Genomic DNA, 23,502 nt, shown 5'->3' with positions numbered 1-23,502 from the left:
ATCCTAAATTCAGTTCTTATTTATGAAGTGAGGGAATGTGCATGAAGCTTTAGAATGTCTGCAAGGATGTTAAGGCTTCTAGGTGGAGGGTGGTTCTCCAAACACCCTTTCTTCATATACCATGAATTGAATTTGCTCTTGACTAGAAGTAATCCTTAGGAATGCTACTCTTCAGAACAGTAAAGCACTGTTATATGAGATATTTGCAGTGATTTTCCCTCTTTGGTATTCAAATCTAGCAAAGGCATGGAGGGGGTGATAAAGGGAAAAAGTTGCAACAGTTTCCTCAAAGCAAATGAGATCATTGGAACTTCGCTGACACTAAAATTAGTTTAACCTGAAAACAACAAACGAATAATTGGTCGTCTATAATGTTGAATGTGAATGAATGTTATTGGACAGAATTTTAAGCTCCTCCCACCCTTCCATCTTGTCTCTCTCCCCATCCCTGTCTCCCTCCAGTCTCTCCCCCACCAACCCACCTCCCCTCCTTTTATTCAGTATATACTGTAACGATGAGAGAAAACACTAAAGTTAGATTTAGGATTTGACACTGAAGACAGGAAGGCACCATTTGCTTGTTACTTAGTTGAACATGTTGACATGTAATTATGGGTAAAAGTTTGTTAATAAAAACATTTATTTGTGAGTTATTAGGCTATGAAATTTTAGGGATTGGAATTTTTCTTTGGAAAAGAACACATATAACAGCTGTCCTATCTCTTTGGATTTCTGTAATCATAGAATAGTTCTGTGATCTTTCGTGTACACTGACGTTGAGGCAATTCCATGCAGCTCAGATGGGTTTTACGGGTACTTAGTAAAAATGGATTTCACATCACCTTCAACATTAATGAATAAAGCTGGGACTTCCTTGTGTCGTTTCTGTTTCCATTTCTTAATTCTCTACTCAGTGATCTTGCATTTCCGTTCTTAGTTCTGCCCTTCTTAGCACTTCTGCTCCTTTTCTGATTCGCCCCCCATTCTCTCCCTTTTCCCATATTTGTGCTATTCTCGCTTGTCCAATCTTATTGAACTGAGTTCATTAAAATGCTTGTGTGATATAACTCAATTTTTTATTAATTAGATATTGCAAAACAAAATTTGCTATTCATAGAAGTAAACACATGTTAAACAGAAAATTCAGAAAAAAATGCACCTCTATAATCCTAATATTCAGAGAGCACAACATGTTTCTTTTTTTAAACTGGTGTACTTCAGCATTCTTCGAGATAAAGAAATCCACTTTCTGAATAAGAGAGCACACAAATGTAAAGGCCTTTAGTACACGGTGCTCATTTGCTCTGCAGGCACGTTTTTCCATTTGTGTGCTCATCTCAGCTGTGCACAGACCGACTTCACCACGCCCTCGCTACAGTTTTCTTTTCTCTTGCCACAGTTTTCTTTTTCCTGAAGTGAACTGAAACTGGGGGAAAAGTTATATCAGTATCTCAAATTGTGTTTCTTTGGTTATCATGAAAAAAACATTTTTGTAGACTTGGGTCATCTGTATACTTGTTTGTGAATTTTGTTTTCCAGTCTTTTGCTTGGTCTTTGCTTTGTTTGAATTTGATTGATTAAGGGAAAAAAAACAGTGTGTGCGTCTAGAACTCTTGTCTTTCATTTTCTTCTCCTGGAATGCCTAGCCCTCCTAATAATCCCCTTCCAACTTTATCTTCCTTTATTCTTTTCTTCGTTGATCAGGTTTCCACAATTTCTTTTAATCCTCTTTACGCCTGATGTTTCATCCTTCTGAACCCAGTTGCTTTGGACAGTTGAGAATCCACCAGTGAAGTGAGAAGAGTGCAGGGAATAGCTGCTTTCACCTCATTTCCCCATTTTCACCTTTAGCCCCTGTTCTGCAGCTTGCTTTCTGTCTAAGTCTATATATTCCATCTGTCCCTCTGGATGCATCTATATTTGTACATATGCATGTGCATACATGTGTACGCATTGTCAAATATACACACACCCCATATACACACACACACCATAACTCATATCTGTATGGTGTGTGTGTGTGTGTATATACACGTATAGGTAAGTATATTTATGTACATGCGGTAATGGGCTGGGGAGTTAGCCGGCTCAGATGATATGATTCAGGGTGTGACTCACATGTTTATTTTCTCCCCCCTCCATCTCCCATGAATGTGACAGGAATGAACACAACAGAAGAGCCCTCTACTCTGCCTGCAGGTGATCCCTTACCTGCTCACACCACTGCATTCTCACTCGCAAGCATCTCTGAACGAGGAAATGACTCCTCAGAGACCACGCCTCCTCCTAGCCCAGAAAGTACCACCATGGAAGCATCCCTGAACTCTTGGGATAATGATAGTTCTCTTGCTGTGACAGGTTGGCAGCGACCTTAACTGAGACGGGATTAGGGAAAAACTTGTCTCTCTTTGTTTTTACTTTTTAAATTTTAAAGTTATCAGAACAGTTTAAATTATGTTCAGTTTCTACGTGTGAGATTTTACTAAAGTGTGTAAAACGTAGAACATCTAGGTGTTCATGAAATATTGGCTGGCGTAAGTAATGAAGCCTGTTGTTAGGGAGACGGGGAGGGAGGGAAGTCCCCCTAAGTAAAATCAGGGTGTGTTGACGGGGGACAGAGGCGGTTCTCGGTGTCCTCTGATCCCCACGTGCTGCATCATTTTCCTGGTTCCTGCTCACCTAAGTTTTCTGTAGCCCCGGGGAGGTCAGAATGTCCTCTTTCAGGTCTTTTTTGGTCTCACACTCCCAGGCTCTTACCCCAAAGTAGAAATTTTCTTGGTTCAATCCCAGATCCTCAATAGCAGAAAATGATTGGAGACAGACAATTTATTATTTTTTTTAAAAAAAACACACTGAGGATTAATAATTCAGCTTTGCTATTTGGATTTCTTCCAGGGATATTTGCACTGTTTTTTTTTTTAAAAAAAGTATTTAATTAGGGTTGTGAGTCCCAATGGTAGAATTTAAGATGACGTGGTCCTGTTCATAGCAAAATATCAGAGTGACATGGGAGGTATTTCTGCTGGGGAAAACCTCTGATGCTCCTAGAATCCAGGGACACCATTGATCCACTCATTCTCTGTTTAATGTTAGATCCTCAAGTGTATCTGGTACATAAACTGACCATCCTGAGATTGGTTCCTGCCTTTTCCTAAATAATGTGCTGTGTGCCACTTTCTGAGGCAAACTGGTTGATAGACATGTTCTGTTTAAAAAGACTAAGATATTTGTTCAATAAGGTCATCAATTTTAGCTTGAAACACAAGCACGGGTAACACCATCACATTCCTGGGTGATGGGTACACGCAGTGTTTTGAGTACCATCCGGATGAAGTTTATTGGCTGTGGTAAGTGGTTGAATAAATGTTCAGTGCCTTTTATATCAATTACAGTAATTTATATTTAATCTTTATCCCATTTTCCCTCCTACCATAGGGCAGCGGAGGTGGCTGGGACCTATCTAAACATTGCAAGTGTTGGAATTCCTTTTAACAAAAGGAATGTGAGGATGAGGGAACTGATGGCTACGTAGAACTTTTCATGCTAAACTTTTTTATTGACTGAATAACATCACACAGAGTTTTCTATTTCAAAGCTTCCACATTTCACCTCACATGCACAAATACACACATACAACGTTCCTACCTTTTTATTTCCCAAATTTTTTCCCCTGAAAATGTTAAAGCCAGAGATTTACATATGAAGCAAAGTGCGAGAAAAAAAGGTTTAAAATGAAATAGATTGGACATATGGATGAATTATTTAAAAATACTAACTTGCTCTGGCTCAGTAATACTAGTGATAAAATTAGCTTGGAAAATTTCTTATGCTTTCAAACAATACAACACATTTTCTTTTCTGGAAAATAATCTTGGTGATATTTCAATTCTCTACTGGGCTAAAACCTATAGGTGTTATTTATTTTATGTTTATGATTGATTTGTACTGTGGAATGGAATGTAATCAAATTTTTCTTGCTTACTAATATATGAAGGTGAAAACTATGCCTCAATCCATTTTTGTAACAGTATAATATACACCATTTCAAAAATTAAAAAATTATTACAATAAGCATTCACATGCATAACACTAAATTTAATTTTGTAATATTATCTCTATAAAATTAATGTATGCATGTTGCAAAACAGCATTATAGAAGCATTACACACACACACACACACACACACACACACACACACACACACAATGAAAATACACTCTCCCCAAACACTGTTCCTTAAAAAGTTGTCTATCTTCCAGACTCTCAGCATATAATTCTGTGAGTGTGTTTCCTCATATCACTTCTGATACTAGCTATTATCAATCTTTTAAAACTCTGTCAGTATGATAAACACTTTTCATTTTGATTTATGCTTTGATTTACATTAAACTTTTTTTCATAATAATGAGCATCCTTGCATATACTATTTGGCCATTGTCTCTCACATCTCTCGCACATTTTTCTGGTCTTTTCCTCGTGTAAGAGATTCTTGTATATTGGGGCATTCTTTGCTTGTTCTGCCTACAAAGAAATGTCCTCACTTTCAGTTGTGGAGTTGATGGAGCATTCCAAAAGCTCATAGTGACCCGAAAGTCACAAAAGCCACCTGGAAACATGAGCCACCTATGGCTGCATCAACCCAGACAGGCTCCGAGATGTGTAAACGAGCACGCGGGTGCTTCTGGCAGGTGAACTTAAAGACGAGCAGACTTGCACTTGAACAGGCTGGGCCATTTCACAGTTTGGTAAACTATAATAACAGTTTGCTCCTTATAACTTCCTGGTATTTAAAATTTTCGCCTGCCATGGGGAGATATTGATACAATGATCTCGCTTTCCTACCTTAGAGTTTAACCAGCCCAGACGCCTCACCTGCCGTCTCCCGCAGACCCACGGGTGCCTCTCTGTACTCACCCCAGCTCTGGGCAGGAATGTCAAGTCCAGTTTGTGGCTCCTTCAGACTTGTGCCAATACAAAGAGCACATGAACACCGTCTAAGTACGGAGTGAGGGACTCTAACCACTGTTCCACGTGTAGCATTTGCTGGTGGATGGATTTGGAATTTCAAACTTTCATAGTCACCCCTATTCCAAGAGGGCACCTAACAAAAGTCCTTGTAATAGTGATGAATTGATAAAGAATGAGAATTACGAGAATACAGGAAAGACCTGTTCAGGGGGTTAGTCAGGGCTTTATATGTTTGTTTATATTTTAGGTAAGTATAATTCTGTAGTGAAAACTTCTTGCTAGTAATAAAGAATATATGCACAGATTCTTTCCTTAAAGACCTCCTACCTAAACAAAACGGGGAAGAGTAGATGGTGTACATTATCAATAAAGGGCACTGAGAAGTTATAACCACAAATACATCGGTTTTAAAAGAATGAAAAAAAAATGGATGCTCATATTTTCCATTCAAACATCAAGATTCTTTCAGTTCAGCATCTCTATTTATAAAAACTGCAAAATATCCTCTCCCTGATCTTTCCAAAACTCATGTGTAATCAGTTCACGGTGCCCCTTTTTATCCTAAAAAACAAGCATGTTTCTCAGGTTGCAAATGCACACAGCCACATGTATACACTTAGTGACCTGAGTGCCTGAAAATTAAAGATATGAATGGGGAGCCTGGCAGGGAAGTGGCCTTGCTTTAAGTATGGCTCCAACGAGGAAGCCAAGTGTATCAGATAGAATAATTATTATTTTGAAGTATTAAAACTGCTCCTTCGGCATCAAAATCATGACAGGCAATCCAGGAAGCGTAAACAGCTGGGGAAAGAGCTGCCCTTGTCTCCCTGCCCCATTTCACTCACTCTGGCTGCCATGGGAACAGCAGTAAAAAGATCTGGAGCTTTTAGCAAATCCACAGAAGTTGTGGATGGGAAGGATGTGGGAAAAAGCTAAGGAGGGTTGACCTGGGAGGCTGGTCGTCACACAATTTAGTCTGCTTTGCCCCATCAAGGACTTCTTCCTCTCCCAGGGGTTAATTCCACTAATTAAACATCTATTAGGATTAATTAACCTCATTCAAATTGTAATTGCCATTCCTAAGCCATCGCTGAGATTACTAAACCAGGGAACATAGTTTTCCTATGAAGAGGGAAGGTCAGGGATGTGCAGAGGGTGAGGGTGGGAGACCTCAGAATGGCATGAGGACCAGGGACCTTGGGGAGGGGCAGAGAGAATGAACTAGTGAAGCGAGGAGTAGAAAAAAGTGTGGAGGAAGGCTAAAGCCAAGCCTAGCTGATTTCAAAATTTGCAGAGGGCCAGTTGTGTGCCTACCATTTTTTTTCAAATGATTAAAAAAATGCATCTTCTCCTCTTCTCCTGGTTCTGTGGGAGGCTTCCACTGAGGAGCCCGACCTGAAGAACTGATGTTTAAGCTATTCGTCCTGTTCCGCAGTTTAGCTAAATTTGGGGTTCAGTGGTATTTGAAGACTGAGCTGAGAACCCAAACTGAAAATTTAGCAGATGCATGTTCGGTCCTAGTGGCATGGATGTGTGTGACTGGAGGGTGCCTGAGGGCTCACGTCAGAGCCATCTGGGGGATGCGCATGCGTGTGTCACTCGGCTGAAACACTGAGCATCTGACTGCAGATGCAGGACCCACCTCATACCCTTGAACCGGTGACCCCAGGGATCGTGACAGTGAAATAACCACACAAAGCTCAACTAGGAGCTAGCCCTATTTCTTTTGCTTCTGCCAGGACCACTAGCATAGTGCTAGGCGTCTAGTTGGCACCCAGTGAATACATGTTGCTCCCTTGTGCTGTGATTCTGGGTGTGGTGTCTGTGCGTGGGAGGAAAGATGTGACATGCGGTGGGCGCTTTGAACCTTGACCATGAAAAGTCCTAACCGAATACAGTGTGGGCTTTTATCGGCGACAACCCTTGATTCTATACCCACTAGCTCATCTGTAATTGGAAACGAAGGGGATGCTGTCAATATAATGGGAAGTCCCTGGGCTCTGAACCAGTTTGCTTTTTCCTGGCAAGGGGAGCTTTCATAGTGAAGGTAGTATGGTGACCTTCAGCTGGAAGGAAAACAATCCCCCAGTTCAGCAACTGCACAGGCGGGATCCCCTTCAGCTCTATTTTCAGAAAATCGGAAGGAAGCACCTGCACCCAGGGATCCCTCCAGAGAGGTGCACCTCACCCACGGCACTTGGCAGGGGCGGGCGACAGTTCCTCTTGTGGTAACCTCACCGCAGCAGCCTTTTGCCCTCAGAGCTCACGTCCATCTCTGTGGTCCCTGCGCCAGCCAGCGGCACCCACTCTGTGCATTTTCAGTATTGCTTAAGGCAGCCCCCCGCCAGGAGGCTTGGCCTCCCTGGGCAGTCCAGGCTTTCTCCCGAGGTCCCAGATACTTTTAAAATGTGTGCTGTGATGCCAAAGCTGCATAGGTTCTGAGGTGTCTGCCTTTAAACTCATCTCTCCCATAAGCCGTGTTATTTTTCATCCCATTTTGTAGACGCGTAGGTTATGAGGTAGCAGGAGTGCTTGAGTGTTTACTGCCCGGCCTTAGCTTCTAAAGTGATTTTTTTTTAAATTTATTTTTGGCTACCTTGGGTCTTCGTTGCTGAGCGCGGGCTTTCTCTAGTTGCTAGCGAACGGGGGGCTACACTTCGTTGCGGTGCGTGGGCTTCTCATTGCAGTGGCTTCTCCTGTTGCGGAGCTCAGGCTCTAGGTGCGTGGGCTTCAGTAGTTGTGGCACGTGGGCTCAGTAGTTGTGGCACGTGGGCTCAGTTGTTGTGGCATGTGGCCTCAGTAGTTGTGGCTCACAGGCTCTAGAGCACAGGCTCAGTAGTTGTGGTGCATGGGCTTCAGTAGTTGTGGCATGTGGGCTCAGTAGTTGTAGGTCGTGGGCTCTAGAGTGCAGGCTCAGTAGTTGTGGTGCATGGGCTTCGTTGCTCCGTGGCATGTGGGATCTTCCTGGACCAGGGTTCAAACCCGTGCCCCCTGCCTTGGCAGGCAGGTTCTTAACCCCTGCACCACTAGGGAAGCCCTTAATAGCCTCTATTAATAAACATGCCTCTGTGGGCTGTGCGGCCTCTGCCCTTGCAGGGCAGGAAGGCTGATGGCCTTTGTGATTACAGGGGCTCCAGGAGAGAGGACTGCACCGAGCAGCTTGCCTGCAGACACAACTTTCCCACCAGTAACCACTCTCAGCCCTGCACACAGCAGTCCCGCTGCCTCACCTGCACACATCTCCAACTCGACCACCCAAGACAATGCCTCAGGTTTGACCGTGATGCTCTAGGTGTTTTAGGTTCTGGATGATGAAATGGAAACTTGAAAACTGTCATGCGGCTCTTTTATTTCACACCAGATATGACTGTGGGTTTGCTGTTTTACAAATTTTCACACAGTGATACTAAATTAGGAGAAAAAAAAAAAAACCTTACCAGTAAGCTTTCTATGGGCATATTTAATTTTATTATTTATATTATAAAAGTTCATGGTGAAGAAGAAAGATAACAAACTTTAATGTCCTATAGCCCTGAGATCAAATACAGCCTCTTCACCTTTCTAGTTGACTTTAGGACAAGTTACTTAGAGTTTCTGTGTGTCAATTTTTCTTTCTGTAAAAATGGGTATAATAATACTCATTTCATAGGATTGATAGGAAGACGGAATATGTAAAAAGTCTGGTATGAACTGAATAGTACAAAAGGGTAACGGGTATCCTTGTTAGTAATTAAAATAAGGATAGCTGTAACAGGATGAGAGGTAGTTTGAGGGAGACTGCACACGTCAGAATTATACTAAGGAATGAATAGTTTCTTCTCAACGTATACAATGTCTAGTTCCAATTGTTTGCACTCTTAGTCATCTTAAACGGCCACGTGTAGACAAATCTTTGACTCACTTTCTTATTTTAAAAACAAGCAAGTGTCAATTCAAACGAGGAGGAAGCCTCTAGCAAAGATTCAGTTAAGAAATCATCTTTGCTAAAGAGTTTTCCCCTCGACCCTCGATATGACAAACTCATTAACCGTGACCCTCTGTTCATTTCCTTGCAGATAAGTTCAATGCGTCCACTACACCATCCTATCCGACCTCTGCAAAAGGTATTATCTCTACAACTGATCTCACAACAACAGGTGACAACCTGACCCCCAGTCATGCAGTCACACCACCACCATGTGCTTTGGACATGCTCATTGAAGGGTCTTCCGTTGACTCCACCCTGGGCTCTTTCTTCGAGAAGTTCAATTGAGTGTTCTAATCCTGAGGGCTGTGGAAGGGCAGTTGGTCCAAAACACAGATCAGTTTCCGCAGTGCAACAGCCGATGAGATCAGGGCCGGTGTTACTGTGATAACCTCTTACATCATTGTCGTAGCATCCCCCAAGAGTTGTGTACTCTATGAAAACTCGTAGAAATGACCAGCTATACTAGGATTTCTAAGAGTGGGTTTCGGTGTTGGTATGAAAAAGAACAATTCTCTCAGTGGAGCTCTCTGTTCCAAGAGGTCAGTGGCAGAGGAGTGATCGCAGAGCCCCAGACACACACGTGGGATGTGGAGATGGAGGTGGGGGGCTCCATGCAGGGAACGAAAGTCCAGGAGGCGGTAGAGTCTGCAATGGGTCAGCCATTCAGAGCCCGCCAGGACACTATTCTCCCTGCAAGTTCTCCATCTCAAAGACCAGATTAGCAGAGATCTATTAGCTTCCACAAACCCCATTTCCATCCAATTCTTCAGTTAAATACATATGCTCACACAAGATAGTTCTCAGTTGGTGGACGGAACGATGTGTTACCCTGGATTTAGTATATGGGCAAAGAGCTTACAAAAGTTAAACCAGACAATGAAGCAGCCCTTGCCTATTTTCTGATTTTTTTTTAATAAACAAAGGAGTAAACTGAACTTTCTAGGGATTATAATTATATAAACCTATTTTGAGATTAATCAAGGGGAGGAAGACTTTTAAAATATTTCTGGCTGCGTAAATAGTCAACCACATCACCATTACATAATCAGATGTGTGCCCCAAAGTCTTAATATTGTATTATCACAGTTGTGTTTATTGGGTGAATTTATGAAAACGTTTTATAGAACTAGCTTGTTGGTTTACAACCTTTGAAGTTTTGAGATCCAAACATGAGAACAGGCACTGCAAACTCTGCATTATCTGTTAAACCTAACTCGGTAGATTCTATAATTTATGAAGACGAAACATTGTAAACCACCCTTCCTCAGAATGACTAGAGCAGAGATACTCTAAAATGCAATTTTAATAATTTGCATTTTCTTTTTTTTCTATTACAGATCCTAATACTACACATAAGCCATCATGTGGTAAGTTTGTCTACCTAGAGGCAACATATATCACTTTAATGATTTCCTTCTTTAGTACAAGCTTTCAAGACCCCCCAGCAGGCTAAACTCATTGGCTCTAATTTCTCACCAACCATTAGCGCCAACTATTAAGAGCCAGGGTCCTTCAGGGCAAGAAGCTTTGATGTCACAGTCAGACCTAGTTTTGAGGATTACGATTGATAATTACTAGCAAAACAACCTTGGTGGTGCCACTTAACTTCAGTTTGCGTATTTGTAAAGTGGGATGATAGCAAGGTTGTTTAGCAGTTGGGAGAGGATTCTGTGTAATGATAAATATGAAATGTGAATAATACCTTCAGGGCTCACCAAGAAGAAAAAGTCTCTCTGTCTCGCCAGGGTTAGGCTCAAAGCAGATGCTTGAGAACAGTTTGTATCCATCCTTTTCCCATTTTCTTCCTCTGTTCTAAGTGGAAGCAGAGTCCTTCTTCGTGGCCAGGGCTCATCCCTCCACGTGTTTCTAAATCTCACCACTGGAATCCCGACCTTCAGTGGCTCTCCGTATATTTAGTGCAGACACCAGCCTTTGTATGTTTGATTAATGAATATGATCCGGATGACCAGGTTCTTCTTGCACTGTTGCCTCCTTACACTTTTCACTTAAGTAACGTGGAAGTGCTCAGTTTCTTAAAACATGTTTCTTCCTGCCCCTGTGTTCACCCCTGTTCTTCTTCCTCTACACTTGGAATGCAACCTCATCCGCCACCTCCCTCCCCCATCAATTTTTCTATGTCCTGCTCATATTTTAAATGCAAACTGACTCACCTCTCTGGAGGACCCCTCCTGGTCCTGCAATCTGAACAGACTTCTCTGCCTCTTTACCCCTGTATTATTTTGTGCATCATCTTATTTTGGTGTTTTCTGTAGTTAATGCCTGTGCCTGTCTGCACGTTAGATTCTATAGTTCCAAAAGCGGATCATTTGTATTCCTAGTGCTTGGGGCAGTGTCTTAAGCAAAATAAAGCCTTCATAATTTTTTGGTACTAAAAATGAGTGAATAAGTGAATGTGTGTTGAAAAGATATTTTTACAAGTCAATGGAGTCTGTTTAAATAAAGGGAAGAGTGTGAGATGACACTCAGAGAAAGTGCTTAGGAGGAGTTGTTATCAATAATTTTACACAAGTAGAGGAATAACGAGGCCTCTGCTCCCTAAGTAATTAATGTTCCCTGTATCCAGAGAAAGAGATAATCAAATACTACACTTTAGAAAGCAAGGGAAATGATAGAGCAAGAAGAAGAAATTTGTCAGATGCGTTGTTCATTTCTGTGTAATTCAACCATTTTTGAGCCCTTTCTGATGACAGGTTTTACACAGGGATCTGGATTTATGGCGATGGTCAAAATTGATGGGATTTTTCTCTCATGGAATTTACAGTCCAGTTAGGAAGACAGACATTAATCCAATTATCATCCAAATACAAACTCACAAGCTGAGGTCTTTGATGCGACAGTGATGAAAAGGGAATCACGAAAGAATAACATGGAGGCACTGATCTGTCCCTTCTCTTTTTTATGTTCCTGGGGTTATTTTGTTGGAGATTGGATATTTGTAAAAATATACATTAAGGAGTTTGTATTTAATAGAGGTTTATTCATTCTGAAAAATAAAAGATAAGCTTCACTATTTTATTTTCTTTCAGAAGACAAATATGCAGCAGTTATCTCTGTGCACTACGTTTATAACGATGAGAGTGAAACATATAATGCAACACTTAGTGACGAGAACCGTAACCCTCTTAAGTCTGAAGAGCCTCTCCATGGCCTAAAGGCATGTGAAAAGAAGAATATCAATATAACACATCCTTCATGTTACCCTCCATTTAAATATTTATTAAGGGTACCACCAGGTAAATATCCGTTGATTTCTGTTCGTGCATTTACAGCAACACTGCAGTTTTGTGTGTGATGTGTCCTACTGGTCACAGGAGTTAGTAGGCAGGGGAACAGGGCTGAGGGAAAGATGGCGGCAGGAGGCCAGTGTGTGGACTTCTGCTCTCCAGACCCAGTGAAAATGGTAACCTCAGAGAAGCCTTACCTGCCTCCTTACACCTCTTTTACAGAGTGCTTCATGTCGATTGGATCTAATTTATCCCACTGAGTGGTTATTCACAAGCCTTCTTTTTTCTCCGCTACTGAATTCAAGTCATTATATGTGTGTGTGTGTGTGTGTGTGTGTGTGTGTGTGTGTGTGTGTGTGTATAAATCCTTTTAAATACAAGTGTGTCTAGAATATCTTGGGGGAATAACACAAAGTCAAAGGTTTGATGTTTGTGGAAAGAACAAAAGTACTTTCACCAAAACAAAAAAAAAAAAAAGGGGGAGCGTTATAGTCATGTTAAGGTGATCAAGATGGTTTTAGTACCTAAGCTACTGCTGGGAAAGAGGAGACTAAGGTACCAAGCTGACTTCAGAGAAGCTACCTTCACAAAATGCATTTTCTAAAAGGGATTCAGGGACTATGTAAGTTTGTTGAATCTCTCACATCTTTTAATAATTCAAGATCATTGATTGACTTATTAACATTTAAATAGGTTAAATATCTGATGTTTTTGAAAAATGCCATTTAACTTATTCATTTTTCTCTAAATGTTACTGGAATAAATGATCAATTAAAAACAGAAAATGACAATTTAAAACAATACATTGCCCAGAGTGAAGCCCCCATGCTCTGTGTAATGATCATGCAATGAAAAAAATCAAAGAGTAAATGAAAAATTGAAGATACAAATAAGAAAACAAAATGGAGTATCTTTTAAAATGTGCAAAAAATGCAATTTTATCTAGATGTTTCCTTGGGTTCCATTTTTTTAAAGTAGCATAAATTCTAAGTGAAATGCTACCAATATGTGTGATGTTAAAAAAAGAATAAGCTAAAGAATCAAGAAATTCAACACCCTGAGAGTTATTAGACTTTTTTCAAAAGTAATCTAAATTCTTGCCAGATTCTGTATCATGAATATAATTTCAATGACTGTAATTGAGCATAAGGCACACATTATGAAATATTAATCATCTATTTTTGTATCTTTTTCTTAACAGATCGTAAACATTTTCAGCTGAATGAGTGTGTAGAACCTGAAAAGGCAAATACTTCTCTTTGTTTACGTTGGGAAATCAGTAAAAATGTTACTTGTGATAAAAAGAATATAACATATAAATTTAAATGTGGTAAGAATTTAACATTGATCAGAGGAGTTTTTTTCCTATAGTGGGATGTTTTTCTAGATATTCTCTAATCCTTCCTTCCTTTCTTCTTCCTTCCTTCCTTCTTCCATTCTCTCTTTTTCACTCTCTCTCTTTCTCTCTCTCTCTCTCTCACACACACACGCATAGTCCATGATATGTTTGGAATCAAATCATTGTATTCTCTATACAACTCAAATTCACAAAATAGACAAACACTCCACCTGAAAAATAATGTTTGAAATAGCAATATCAGTTAATTCATAAGAATTTTCATGGCAACTGCTATACACGAGGTATTGTTGAAAATATTATCAGAGAAGAGAGTTATGAAAAATTATGGTACACATACTCTTAGAATGAAAGGGAAAACAACCACAATTTCACGTGATTCCAAGAGTTTTCTTTGTCAGCCCTCCATCAACAACATTTATAAACAACTACAAGAAGACTTAGATAAAATGAAAGTAGAGAAAGAATAGTAAGTGCTTCTAGGAATATGAATTTGAGTTCAGGGAAGGGGGAATAATTGAGATAACATTTCTTTTTAATGATTTAATAACTTTTAATTTATTTTCATTTGAATTTATTGGGATGAAATCTCCCCCCTTGGCATAAAGCTATCTGCTAGGCCATATTTGGCAAGACAGACAAACAAAGACACACAGACTCTCACACGAAGGATGGAGTATGATACTGCTTATAATCATCATGTTACGGGGAAGGTGCTCAGCTCGGACACGAGCAGGGTGAGGAAAGCAAGGACAAACATATGACAGACTGATGATTAAACAAGATATCTTTGAGGTAAAGGCTATGTCAAGTGCAATCTCAATTTCTGAACAGAGAACAATGAACTAAGGCCTCATTTTATCAGCTAAATTAGAGACACTCTCAAATTCAGTTCTACGTCTTAATGTTTTCTTTAAAATTGAGTGTAGCAAAATCATGCAGCATTATAGCTGATAGCAGGTCCTTTTACTTATTGTTTTGACCATTTGCATAGGTTTTCAATCTAATAGATATTAATTATAGATATAAAACTGAAATGAAATTTAAGTGTGATATATTGTATTCATATACTCATATGCAATACTTATTTCTTTTAGATGGCCTTTCTCCATATAATGAAAGTGGCAGATTTGAAACGTTCAACCTTCAGCCCCAAACTAATTATACTTGTAGTTCAGAAGTATCTTATAATAACCAGTTTCTTACTAGCCAAAATACAACTATTAAAACAGATTTTGGAGGTGAGTATATCACTTACATTTATATGTTAAATTTCTTTCCTTTTTATATTCTTATGATTCGTTGAGAATCACAGAAAAAGATGTTATGGATTTGGAGAAAGGGTTTCAGAAATTGGCTTTGTGTCCGTTTTAAAGTAAGAATTTAGAAATAAATGACAGCGAATCCAACCCTTCATCAAGTTTTTTGCAAACTGCAGGCTGTTGTGAGGTCGGGGTGGAAACAAAACTGTGAGGTAAGTGAAATGCTTGTTCACGTGTTTTCCATTTTATTTCCCCTTTCTTCCTGTAGCAGCATTCTCTTCTTGGTGTGTCCTGCATCTTTTGCCCCCTCTATCAAATCCTGCCGCTGATAGGAGTAAAATGAGCACAGAAGCTCACTTTAAGAAGCTAATAAAACGCAATGGTAAAGCTAAGTGTTGATGGCAAAATAACAATTGTTATTACTAAAATGTCAGCAATATAAATAATAACCAGACTATCATAACTAATAACAACTGGAAAGTAAAATTCTGGAAAGTAATAGCATTTGGAAGATGGAGGGGAGAAGGAAGTGAAAAGTGCTAACATTTCAGTTGTATTTAGTGGAACAGGGGTCCCCAACCCCCGGGTACTGGTCCTCGGCCTGTTAGGAACCAGGCTGCACAGCAGAAGGTGAGCATCCGGTGAGCAAGTGAAGCTGCATCTGCCTCTCCCCATCGCTCCCATCACCGCCTGAACCAACCCCCCAACCCCAGTCCGTGGAAAAATTGTCTCCCACGAAACTTGTCTCTGGTTCCAAAAGGCTGGGGACCGCTGTAGTAGAAGTAAAGACATTCCAGTTAAATTTAGAATCTGCTAGGAAACTATGTTAATTGTGCATAAGACAACTTCTGAGTAACCACTAAAAACGTGAAAGACAGATAAATAGATGGCTTTTCCTATCAGCAGTAGAAGGAAGTTATGGAATAAAAAAAAATTCTTCATGTTAAAGGAGGAAAAGGAGAAAGAAAGGAAAAGAAGGAGGAAGAAGAGGGAGAGAGATTGTGAGAGAGAGAGAGGGAGAGAGGGAGAAGGAGAAGAAGAAGAAAAGGGGGAGGGGGAAGGGAAGGAAGAAGAAAAACGTGGCAGGAAGGGAGGGAGAGAGAGACTACTAAGTAGGAAACAATAGGTAAAATAGCAGAAACATGTCAAAGTATCAAAAGTCACTAAATATAGATGGCTTAAATTTACCTTTGGGAACAAAGATATTCAGACTTGAGTAAAGTAAAGACATATTTGCGGGGAGGAATTTGTAGCCTTAAGTAACATCAAGTGACATTTTACGGAAACTTTTTTGTGTGTGTGTGTGTGTGTGTGGTACACGGGCCTCCCACTGCTGTGGCCTCTCGCATTGCGGAGCAACAGGCTCCGGAAGCGCAGGCTCAGCGGCCATGGCTCATGGTCCCAGCCGCTCCGTGACATGTGGTATCTTCCCGGACCGGGGCACGAACCCGTGTCCCCTGCATCGGCAGGCGGACTCTCAACCACTGCGCCACCAGGGAAGCCCTATGGGAACTTTTATCACTTTGCTCTCTATTGAATGAAAATCATTGGAGAGTGCTTGGAAAAGAACCAGAAAACAAAAGCAGAGGAAGCAGAAAATAACAAAGTTTAGAGTACAGATTATTGAAAGAAGGAACAAACAAAAATTGCAGGAATTTACTAACCAATTTAAAGGCTTGGTTTTGAAAAGAATAATACAATAGTTAGACCTCTAGCAAAACAACCTTCCCCCATGCATTATAAAAAGGAAATTAAAAATACAGTAGAAATTTTACAGATTATAAAGAAACTTGCCCCCCAATATGAAAAGTTAGATAAAATGGATAATTTTCTAGAACATAGGAATTATGGACATTTGCCTGGGAAGAATTAGAAAATTGGAGTTGTATATAAAATAATAGTCTAATACCTCTCTAATCTCTTCACACTCATTGTCTGCTTACCTCACCTGCCCTTTAAAAAAGAAAAACCAGAAAGGTAAGTTTACAGTTAGTTCCTATCCTATTCAAAGTGTTCCACAGTGTAGAAATCATGGAAATCTATCTACTAATTTTGATTATTGTTAGGGTGGGGGATAAACTAGGGTTACTGTTATGTGGATACCAAACTTGGGCAGAGCTGAGGCAACTATAGGCCAGTCTCTCCTATGAACATAGATAGTAAATAGTAAATGAACTGTTAGCAAAGTGGATCCTTAGTACATTATAAAATATGTAATTACAGAAGAAGTTCTATGGATGGCAAATAAGCCTATGAGAAGATGCTCCACGTCACATGTAATTGGGGAAATTAAAATAACAATGAGATATCACTGCACACCTTTAGAATGGGCAGAATCTAGAACACTGACAATACCAAATGTCGGCAAGGATGGGGGGCAACAGGAATTCTCATTCATTGATGGTAGGAATGCAAAATGGTACAGTCACTTTGGAAGAGATTTTGAGGGTTTCTATAAAACTAAACATCATCTTACAATGCAATCCAACCATCACACTCCTTGGTATTTACTCAAAGGAGATGAAAACTCATGACCACATAAAAACCTGCACATGGATGTTTATAGCAGCTTTATTCATCATTGCCCAAACTTGGAAGCAACCAAGATGTACTTCAGGAGGTGAATGGTAAATAAACTGTGGTCCATCCAGACAATGGAATATTATTTAGCACTAAAAAGAAATGAGCTATAAAGACATAGAGGAACCTTAAATGCACATCACTAAGTGAACAAAGCCAGTCTGAAAAGGCTACATACCATATGGTTTCACTATATGATATTCTGGAAAAGGCAAAACTGTGGAGACAATAAAGAGATCAGTGGTTGCCAGGAGTTGTAAGGGAGGGAGGGAAGGATAAATAGGCAGAACACAGAGGATTTTAGGTCAGTGAAAGTACTCTGTATGATACCATAATAATGGATACATGTCATGTAATATATTAGTCCAAATCCATCGAATGTACAACATCGAGTGAACCCTAATGTAAACTATGGACTCAGGTGATAATGACGTGTCAGTGTAGGTTCATAAATTGTAACATAAGTACCACTCAAGTGGAGGATGTTGGTAAGAGGGGATGCTGTGCATATCTCTGTGCCTTCTCCTCAATTTTGCTGTGAATTCAAAAATGCTGTAAAAAAGTAAGGTCTTAAAAAAACCCACCATTATTGAGTTTGTTCCAGTAATGCAGGAATCCTGCAGCCTTTGAAAATAGCAATTTAACCATTTTACATGTCATTTTATTCAGGCAACAGGGGAAATTTTTCAAGACCATTGCCAAAGAAGCCACATTCTTAAAAAAAACAAACCCACAAACTTTTGTTCGTTCACCTACTGTATGATTCACCCATGTAAAGTATAGAAGTCAGTGGTTTTTAATATATTTAGAGTTGTAAATCATCATCTGAATCAACTTTAAAACATTTTCTTCACACCAAAAAAAATAAAATAAAATAAAACCTACAAAAAAACAAGCAACAGCAAAAAGCTGGTATATTTTAAAAGTCACTCCCCATTTCCCTCTGGCTCCCATATCTAGGCAATTATCAATTTACTTTCTGCTTTGATGGATTTGCCTAATCTGGACATTTCATAAAATATGTTGTCTTTTGTGTCTGGCTTCTTTCACTTGGTGTACTGTTTTCAGGGTGCATCCATGTTGTAACGTATCAATACTTCCGTTTTTTTATTGTCTAATAATATTCCGTTTTATGAATGTACCTTGTTTTGTTTGTCCCTTTATCAGTTGAGTGACATTGAAGCTGTTTCCACTTTTTGACTATTATGGATAATGCTGCTATGAACATTTGTGTACAAGTTTTGTGTAGATATATGTCTTCGTTTCTCTTGTGTTTATATCTAGGATTGGAATTTGGGGGTTATATGGCAACTTTATGTTTTGCATTTTGAAGAACTGCCAATCAGTTTTCCAAAGTAGCTGCATCATTTTACATTCCCACCAACAACGTATGTGTTCTTATTTCTTCACGTCTTCACCAACACTTATTGTCTTTTTTATTTTAGCCATTCCAGTGGGTGTGAAGTGGTATCTCATTGTGATTTGAATTAATGACTAATGATCTTGAGCATAGCTTCAGCTGTTTATTTGCCATTTGTATATCTTTTATCACTATTTGCCCATTCTTAAAAGTTGGGTGATTTTTCACTGAGTTGTAACAGTTCTTTATATATTCTAGACACAATTCACATATATGACTTGCAAATATCTTCTCCAGTTCTCTGGGTTGTCATTTTAATTTGTTGATAGCTTTTGAAGCTTATAAGTTTTTAATTTTGATGAGGTCCAATTTATTAAATTTTACCTTTGTTACTCATGTTTTTGATGTCACAACTAAAATTTCATTGCCAAATCCAAGGTTATGCAGAGTTATCCCTATGTTTTCTTCTAAGAATATTTTAGTTTTAAGTCTAAAATTTAGCTCTATTAATCCACTTGAGTTAATATTCATTTATGATTTGAGGTAAGGGTCCAATTTCATTATTTTGATGTCCTAGCACAATTTAGTGAAAAAACTATTCTTTTCTCATTGAATGTTCTTTACATCCTTGTCAAAATTAATTAACAATAATGATGGGCTTATTTCTGGACTCTTGCATTCCATTAATCTATACATCTAATGCCAGTACCACACTGTTGGTTAGTGTTGCTTTGTGTAAGTTTTGAAATCAGAAAGTGTGAGTCCTTCAACTTTGTTCTTCTTCAAGATTGTTTGGGATATTTGAGGTCCCTTGAAATTCCATATGAATTTTGAGATCAACTTGTCAATTTCTACAAAGAAGCCAGCCAGGATTCTGACAGAGGTTGAGTTAAATCTGTAGATCTATTTGAAGTGTTGCCATCCTAACAATGTTAGTTTTCTGGTCCATGAATATGGAGTGTCTTTCCATTAATTTAGGTATTCTTTAATTTTCTCGGAGAATGTTTTGTAGTTCTCAGTGTGCAAGTCTTATAGTTCTTTTGTTAAATTCACTCCTAGGTTTAAATTTATTCCTGCTTATAATGGTGGTGTTTTCTTAATTCCATTTTCAGATTGTTCATTGTCAGTGTGTGGACATACAATGGGCTTTTCTGTATTGATCCTGAAATCTGTCTCATTGCTGAAGTTGTTTATTAATTATAATATTACAGGACTTTTGACAGAACATACTAAAGTGATTCTGAATTTCATGTGGAAGGGATAGCTAGCTGAGAGTAAGGCAGCTTCCTAAATCCATGTCTCCAGTAGCCCCCCAAACAACTCAAAGCCATTAGAAAATAAATGAACCTACAGAAATACTATGTCTTCATGTAACTAGCAAAAATTTAATGCTTTTTGGATACAAATACTAAAATTAGTACAGTCTTTATAAATCACTGTGACAAAGTAGAAATCCCAGGAAAAAAAATATTTTATTGTTTATAAAAGTGCAAAGGCAATTCAGTGGAGGGAAGGATTTTTTTTTGGTTATTTATTTATTTGGATATTTATTTCATTATTAGATTTTTTTTTTAGTTATCCCTATAGAAAAAATAAATACATCAGCCTTTATCTCTCAACAAACACAAAGATTAACTCAAAATGGATTACAGAGCTAAACACTAAATCTAAAACTATAAAATGTCTAGACAAAGACATTAGAAAAATCTTTGCTAGTTTAGCTTAAGCAATGGTTCCTTAGATGGACACAAAAAGCAAGAATCATAAAAGAAAAACATTTAGAAATCAAACTTCATAAAAATTAAACATTCTTGCTCTTTGAATAAAGTCACTAAGGAAATAAAATTTTTCACAATTCATACATTGTGAAAAAATATCCACAATTAATTTTTTCAACAGAGAGTTTTGGGAGAATATATAGAGAATTCTTCCAAATACAAAATAAGACATCAAGTAACCCAATTAAAAATGGACAAGAATTTTGATCATATGCTTCACAGGAAAAGATACACAAATGGTCAATAAGCACATAAAAATTTTCCCAATATCATTAGTCAACTGGGAAATGCAACTTAAAACAACAAACAGATGTTGATGCCATCACACACCAACTAAAATGGCTAAAATGAAAAAGACTGACAATACTATTGGTGAGAAGGCAAAGTAATAACTCAGCACTTTCACTCCAGGTATTTACCAAAGAAGAAAGGACATGTCCTTTCCACAGAAAGGCTTCTGCACAAATATCCATAGTAGATTCACTCATAGTAGCCAAAAGCCTGGAAACAACCCAGATGTCCATCAACAGTTGAATGAATAGGTGAAATGTGGTCTATCCTTAGAATGGAATACTACTCACAAATAAAAAGGACTAACTACTGACACATACAGTGTGAATGAATGAATATGAATGAATCTCCAGAACATTCTGTTAAGTGCAATATGCTGGACGTAAAAATGTACCCACTGTTTGATTTTATCTATATGAAATGAAAGAAAAGATTAATTTAATCTATAGTAATAGAAAGCAGTACAGAGGGTGTTTGGGGGTGGGCAAGGGAACTGGGTGGACTGGGAGGGGGCACAGAAGAACTTCCAAGGTTGGATAGAAATGTTTTATATCTGATTGCGATGGTGGTTATATCGATGCATATATTTGTCAAAACCCATCCAACTATACCCCAAACGGGCAGGTTTTCATATAAATTATACCTTGTAGTTTTGATTTAAGCATTTATTACATTCTTCACCTCAAGTTCTGATGACTAGTTACTGGAAGTGATGACAAGTGTTACTCCAGTACTGACTGTTAATTTTATCAGCCCTACCAGTGACAGATTTCCAGCATAGGGAAATCTAGACATCCCAAGATAGCTGGACAATAATATAAATGAGAGGAAGAGGGGCTTTCAGATCTCGTCAAGTCAGTGGAACATTTAGGCTCCACAATGTCACCCTGGAGTGACACTCTGTTACATGACCATATCAAATTTAACAAGACCAGATATCTTTCTTTTACTTTCATCATCAATTCATAATTAATCAAAATATGGCTATTAATAATGCATGCTGATAATATGAAGAACGTTTTCTCCATGTCTTGTTTCTTACATTTTATATTCTTATTCTTTCAACAGTTCCAGGAATCCCTCAGAATATGACTTGTTCTAACTTCAGTGCAGATAAAGGATGGGTTACCTGGGAACCACCGGCAAATTTTTTTCATACGTTCACTCTTTGTTATCGGAATTCTTCAGGTAACTTTTATAGAATTTAATTCCATATCAGGAAAGATAAATCAAAAATTGGAAAGCGCACTCCACATATGGATGGAGCTAGTGAGCCACGGAGCTCTCTACATTACAACCGTGATGAGCATCCTGTACGCCTTGGTTTTAGAACTACCTCCACTCACTACAGGCTCCCTAGCCTCTGAAATGACTAAATCTCAGAGTATCCCCCAATACTCATTTCTCGTTCTTGATCTTCTTAGTTCTAACTGTTACACTCCAAAGCTTAGAGAAAGAAAATCTCTGGAAGATAATACTCATATCTGTCTTCCAAAAACTCATCATTCTGGACTACAAACAACAACTTCCAAAATGTGCCCCAGCTAATACACACAAAAAATTGGGTGAACAAAAATGAACATATGCCCACTTAGCTACAGAGTTTGATGGCAGGTGGAATCTTGGAACATAGTTCTAGTTAGCATTAACTAACTTCTGCAGAACTTGTGCAGAAATAAAGACAGCCCAAAAAATGTGCTATGACTAGTTCAACCATTGGCCTAGTCCCTCCAAATGAGACACTATTTAAGAGACCAGACATCTCCTGGACGATGTGAAGTATCTAAAATACTTGTAGAAAACAGTGGGGACTGTGGACCACCTCAGAACAGATTCAGCACACGGAATAGCCCACTTGTCAATCCTTTACCTGCAGCTTAAAGTAGTATTGAGTTGGACATCTCACAGAATTCCATCTCTTTGTTTGGTGCATAGGAACCAGACATAAATTTTCAAATTTTGAAAAGTAGAAAGCCACATATCTCCAGTGTGTTATTTTATATTTTGATAGCATATTGTTTTTGCTTGTTGTTTGAATCTTAATAATCAAACTACTACAGCAAAGTTCAATACACATGTAGTTTTCAAATTAGCATAAGAGGACTCAAATTCTATGGAGAAGAAATACAGGCAATGTATTTGAGGTTATGGTAATTCGAAAAGTTATGTCTATGAGAAAGGAAAAATGGAACTTACAGGAAGATGAAAAATGGAAATTACAGGAAGACAATCTGTAATCTGACATATTACAGGAGTACAGTCTGCCTCGCTGGACACCTCTCCTACAAACTTTCTTTGCTTGGTTTCTATGTGAGCACATTGTTTTGTTTTCTCTTTTTTCTGAAATTTCTTCTCACTCTCTCTTTCTGTATTCCTTACTTTCTATATTCTCTCTCTACTATGGAGTATTTTGTATGCCAGAATATATGGTGGAAATTTATGGAGCAATATTTATTGCTTCTTTGTATTCTATACTATTTTAAAAACCTGTATTTGAATAATTAGGCTTAGAAGGACGTAATGTGTTAGTTATTGCAGTCAGATGAGTTTTTGTTTGATTTTTGCAATGAGTACAGCTCCTTCTTATTCAGTGCTACCCAAATTTATGACTCTCCAAATATAACACTTGAACAGAATGGGTGGGGAGGGAAGGGGCAGGTAGGCAACATCTGGCTGTGTGTCCTCTCCAAAAG

At 38.7% G+C, this 23,502-nt stretch overlaps 1 protein-coding gene across 5 annotated transcripts in view; it reads left to right on the top strand.

The window, feature by feature from the left end:
• Positions 1 to 23,502, top strand: part of PTPRC (protein tyrosine phosphatase receptor type C) — a 123,652-nt gene that overhangs the window by 56,210 nt on the left and 43,940 nt on the right. The window contains exons 4-11 of one of the 5 annotated variants that reach the window (XM_033848726.2): positions 2,161 to 2,358; positions 8,098 to 8,241; positions 9,025 to 9,072; positions 10,274 to 10,303; positions 11,987 to 12,190; positions 13,383 to 13,511; positions 14,636 to 14,779; positions 21,878 to 21,997. In XM_033848726.2, coding sequence (XP_033704617.1) covers positions 2,161 to 2,358; positions 8,098 to 8,241; positions 9,025 to 9,072; positions 10,274 to 10,303; positions 11,987 to 12,190; positions 13,383 to 13,511; positions 14,636 to 14,779; positions 21,878 to 21,997 — 1,017 coding nt within the window. Of the gene's footprint in view, positions 1 to 2,160; positions 2,359 to 8,097; positions 8,242 to 9,024; positions 9,073 to 10,273; positions 10,304 to 11,983; positions 12,191 to 13,382; positions 13,512 to 14,635; positions 14,780 to 21,877; positions 21,998 to 23,502 lie in introns of all 5 variants that reach the window. The other 4 variants (XM_033848691.2, XM_033848752.2, XM_033848851.2 and 1 more) reach the window with 4 other exon arrangements.

This window comes from Tursiops truncatus, chromosome 1 (genome assembly GCF_011762595.2).
Source record: "Tursiops truncatus isolate mTurTru1 chromosome 1, mTurTru1.mat.Y, whole genome shotgun sequence".
Classification (NCBI taxonomy): Eukaryota; Metazoa; Chordata; class Mammalia; order Artiodactyla; family Delphinidae; genus Tursiops; species Tursiops truncatus.
The sequence above is the reverse complement of the archived record's forward strand: the minus strand, read 5'-3'. Positions and strand labels throughout refer to the sequence as shown.